At 45.4% G+C, this 5,098-nt stretch overlaps 1 protein-coding gene across 1 annotated transcript; it reads left to right on the forward strand.

Moving 5' to 3' along the window:
- The first annotated feature begins 1,022 nt into the window (after positions 1-1,022).
- Positions 1,023-4,882, forward strand: mex3b (mex-3 RNA binding family member B). The gene is made up of 2 exons (XM_079866320.1): positions 1,023-1,516; positions 2,217-4,882. The coding sequence occupies exons 1-2, from the start codon at positions 1,285-1,287 to the stop codon at positions 3,578-3,580; spliced, it is 1,596 nt and encodes a 531-aa protein (XP_079722446.1). The 5' UTR covers positions 1,023-1,284; the 3' UTR covers positions 3,581-4,882.
- Positions 4,883-5,098: the final 216 nt, after the last annotated feature.

Below are 5,098 nucleotides of genomic sequence, written 5' to 3' on the forward strand. Positions count from 1 at the left end.
ATGTTGTCCTTCATTGAGGCTTTTGAAAAGCACATGTAAAGGTCACTTAGAGAAAAATAAAATAAAATAATTCTAGATTGTTTTGAAGAATCTAAATTAGATGCAAACTGAAGCAAATAATATAATCCAAACAGAAATGATTACTTGGGGAATTATTAATAATGAAGGTGCGCACAGAAGGTTTTGTTTACATTTATCTGGCTCCCAATAATTGCAGTGGATTTGGCTTTATTGGCACCTTTCAGCCCGCATAGGATCCGTGCACACGTCATGACAATGGATATTGCTTTGGGTGTTAGATATAGGCCTATGCTTTGTGAAGTGTCATGAACACTGTCTGAAAGTAAAGATGTTGTTATGAGTGACTGGTCATGTGATGTCAACATGATGGCACCCATTCAGCTCCATGTAGAACAAAAGTACATCATTTTAATGATATTTCTCAAAAGTGCTGTTCATTTCTTTGTGTAAAACTTTTTTACATTTTACACATACCACCTGTGTGTTAATAACAACAGGATACAAATGATGCAGATTTACTGTTTGTTACACTGCCTGAACTGAACATTTTCAGCATTAAAGTGCTGTTATTTGACTTATTTTTGGCGGGAGGGTTTTCACCTGACTGCAAGTTAAGCAAATCTATAAGCACTAACCCACAAAGACCTCAGAGAAGACAATGCTAACAGACTCACAACACCTCAGAATATAGTCATGTAAACCAACGGCTCTTTATTAATGTACGTTTTAACCACACTGTTGGTATAAAAACGAGAAAGTTAAACAATAACAGTAATTCACATAAAATGTGTTATGTTGCTTTTTAATAAGACCACAAAAGAAAAGGGCGGGCCGCGACGAGCCGTGGCTGAACTCGGTCACCCCCCCTCTCTCTCTTCCATCCAGAATCTGTCCAATCAGCGCGGCGTATGTAAATCACAACCCAGCGCAGCACAGTCTCTGCCCCGTCCGACCGGGGTGACGTCATGCGCACATATTCTCCGGTAGTGCCGCGTCTGGCTGCAGCGAGTCAGACAGCGAACAGAAACGAGCTGCAAGGGAGGGGTGCGCACTCGAAGGGGAATATTGCCACCACCGGCATTCCAGTCTCCGGGAATAACGCTAATTCTACACTTCGGAATTGCACTGATTTTTATTATTTGGACACGAGGAAAAAAGGACGCGCATTGAATTCGCACCCGTGGAGCTTTTTAAACCAGCCGTTCCCAGCTCATTCCCACCCTCCTGTAAGTTTTCCCCTCTTTGTTTCCAGACCTATCCAAGATGCCTAGTTCGCTGTTCGCCGACATGGAGCGGAGCGGCAACGGCGGGCAGGGGGACGCCCTGGATGACCAAAGAGCCCTACAGATCGCCCTGGACCAGCTCTCGCTGCTCGGACTGGATAACGATGAAAATTCTCTGTATGACAACGAGCCCAGGAGAAAGAGCGTGAACATGACCGAGTGCGTTCCCGTTCCCAGCTCCGAGCATGTTGCCGAAATTGTCGGCAGGCAAGGTAATCATTATCATGATCTTGAACTAAATGTGTGCATGCGGCAATGTAGAATACCGTTGTGTTATGGTGACATGTGGTCATTTGCATGTATGATATATATAGGGAATGTAGGTTATAGCCTATTTTCAACTGCACTGCCCTCCTTATGTCCGACCAAACAAAAGCAAGGGAGCTCTGACACAACCCAAACTACCTTTAATATGTCATCTCCTTTATACACAACATTCCTGTATATCTAGACTGAAGTGCCATTTTATTGAAGCAGCAGCTGCTCTTTCTGTCTTTGTCTCAGTGGACTTTGTTTACACTCCCTATATAGCCAATTGGGAATAGACTTCCTTAACCAGGAAACATCATTATATAGCCAAGATCTAGGCGACATCATGTTGTATTGGCTATCTGGTATGAAGGGACAGAGCAAGTTGTTGACAGAATGATTAGAGTGTTGCGTTGGGTCAGAAAAATCCTGAATTCAGCATGCATTTTTTCCCCCTGTGCTATTTTTGACCCTGCATGTCAAGTAGACGAGCATGTGGTTTGAATTTATGCCGCACAAAAAAAAAAAAAAAAAAAGAAAGATGACAAAATTGTTGTCCCCCTAGACTCTGCGCTTGAACCCATCTTGCATCTTTTTGTTTTGTGCCAGGTTGTGTGTTTGCCTTGTCTTATTTTTGTTTTTTTTGATTTCTCGCAATTGTAGGTTGCAAAATTAAAGCCCTGCGAGCAAAGACCAATACGTATATCAAAACTCCAGTGCGGGGAGAGGAGCCAGTCTTTGTTGTGACAGGCAGGCGAGAGGATGTAGCCATGGCGAGGAGGGAGATCATCTCGGCGGCCGAGCACTTCTCGATGATCCGAGCCTCGCGGAACAAAAACAGCACCCTGAATGGTAACGCCACAGTGCCCGGCCCGCCCAATCTGCCTGGCCAGACCACCATTCAGGTGCGAGTTCCCTATCGGGTGGTGGGTCTGGTGGTGGGACCCAAGGGGGCCACTATCAAGCGCATCCAGCAGCAGACGCACACCTACATCGTCACACCCAGCCGGGACAAAGAGCCCGTGTTTGAGGTGACGGGCATGCCTGAGAATGTGGACCGGGCCAGGGAAGAGATTGAAGCACACATCGCCATGCGCACCGGCGGCCTCATCGAGTTCACAGACGAGAACGACTTCCACGCCAATGGCACCGACGTGGGTTTCGACCTGCACGGGAACGCCAGCCTGTGGAGCAAGCCCAGCTCGAGCGTCACGCCCACCTCCGGTCGCAAGCCTTTCTCCAACTACCGCAACGACAGCTCCAGCTCTCTGGGGAGTGCCTCTACCGACTCGTACTTTGGCGGTAACAACAGCAGCTCCCGTCTGGCTGATTACAGCCCGCCCAGCCCCGCCCTCAGCTACACTGCCTCCAGCAACGGCAACAACAACAACAACAACATCAACATGAACGCCAATGCCAATGGATTTGTCTACAGCGGCGAGGTGATCTCGCCCGATTGCACTGACATGACCTTCGAGTCGTCGCCGGGATTCGACCCCACTCCTGCGCCGCCGGGCCTGATGTGGTCCCAGTATGAGCGCGCCAACGGCACCTCCGCCTCGCCGCCCGTTTTTCCCGCCAATGCTTCCACGAACGCCAACGGGCTGCGCCGGGCCAACAACGGGGTGGGATGCACCAGCCAGCCCAGGTTGTCCCCACCCCTGCACCAAACCAACGGCGTGGCGGAGCACCCCCTGGCGCGCCGGGTGCGCAGCGACCCGGGCGGCGGCACCCTCAGCTTCCCTGGCTACTCCCCAGCCCTCCCTGGATCCCATCACTCCGGCGTGCCCTCCGACTCATCCATCTCCTCGTCCTCCTCATCTTCCTCGTCGTCCTCATCCGGGACGAGCCGCAAGGGCAGTCGGGACTGCTCGGTGTGCTTCGAGAGCGAGGTGATCGCGGCCCTGGTGCCCTGCGGCCACAACCTGTTCTGCATGGAGTGTGCCAACCGCATCTGCGAGAGGAACGAGCCCAAATGCCCCGTCTGCCATGCTACAGTTACTCAGGCAATACGTATATTTTCGTAAACAGCGACAAGAGCGTGGCTTCGTGAGACCCTAATAACGTGTGTTATTGTACATGTATATATACATATGTATGTAGAGCTGCAGTATCCAAAAAGGGACGGCCGTTCCGGTGTAATTGTTCATAATGTACTGTAGCTCGGGACAAATATTTTCAACATCTAATGCATGTTTTAAATATTAAAGCCTAGTAATCAATAGTTTTAGTCAACTGTACACAAACGTTAATGAAGTAAGGACAGCGAGCAGGTACCGTAGTCAGTTTGCCGACTGTTAGCTTAAATGAGCCTTTCGATTCCGCTGATCGAATGTACTGGTAGCAGATCTCGAGGTTGGGGAATCTGGATGGCTTCCTGACAGACAGACAGACAGACAGACAGAAACACAAAGACTTACAGCGGTGGAGATACTGCAGCTTATACGATGGAACTCGTTTGAGGGAGAACAGCAACATATCCTACATATATATGTATAGATCAACCAGAAATTCCACAAGTTTTAAATATTCATGATGACATTAATACAGATTGAAGTATTTTATTCTTTTTTGACTTGAAAGATTATATTTCGTATTGCAAAGATGTTTACAGATATTTTAATTTAAGTTCAGTGAACTTTTTTGTAGCTGGGTTCAAATATCTTTTTATTTTTTAGTATGGCCTTACGGCAACGAACACTGTATTATTTTAATATCACTCGAAGTGCGGATGGCGATTCAGACCACGAAATGTGTATTTGCATCGAACAGTATTCTGTTGGGTTGGAGGGTTTCTAGGTTCAGCAAAAAAAATGTCTTTTGAATCCGTTTCACCCAGCATATTTTCTATTCAGTAATATAAAGCATATTTTATTCTATATTATTACGAAATGTCGAAATGTATGAAACTTAGTACGTTCGGAAAAAAGGAACCGTTTAAGCTTTCTAAAAATTTGTATGAATTAGATTCCAGTGGGTATCACAGAGTTCTGTTCTGTTGCACCACTATAGGTTTAGGATTTCTATTTTAATACGTTTGTTTACCACTTGTTTATGTATATTATGTAGGTGAAGTTACTTGAGCGTATATGTACTTTATTGAGCAAAGTTTAAAAACAAAGTATATTTTATTTTATGATAAAAGGCCTTTAACCTCATGGTCAAATACTAATATTATATTTGCTGAAACAAGATTTGAAAATGTATCAAGAGTTTTATTTTTCTGACATTTAAAGTTCTACATGACAAAGTAAAACTTAAGTAATGGTGCTACTTCATGTTTTTTTAAGTATTTCTATATAAGTCCAATAAAATGGTACATGAACGAGACGTGTTGATTTGCTTATTATGGAAAAATCTGTGCTGTGTTTCTATGCTTGATGTGGTCTCGAAGCTTTCTTTTATTCAAACTCCCTTTTGCTGGCCAAAGTGTTTGCTTTTATAATAGTTGTGTCTGCACCACTCCACGTAATCTGCAATGAAATCATTTTAGAGGTTTAAAAACACTGCAGTGATGAAGAAATGGACATTTGTGATGTCATCAA

The sequence above is a fragment of the Squalius cephalus genome, assembly GCF_949319135.1.
Source record: "Squalius cephalus genome assembly, chromosome: 3".
Classification (NCBI taxonomy): Eukaryota; Metazoa; Chordata; class Actinopteri; order Cypriniformes; family Leuciscidae; genus Squalius; species Squalius cephalus.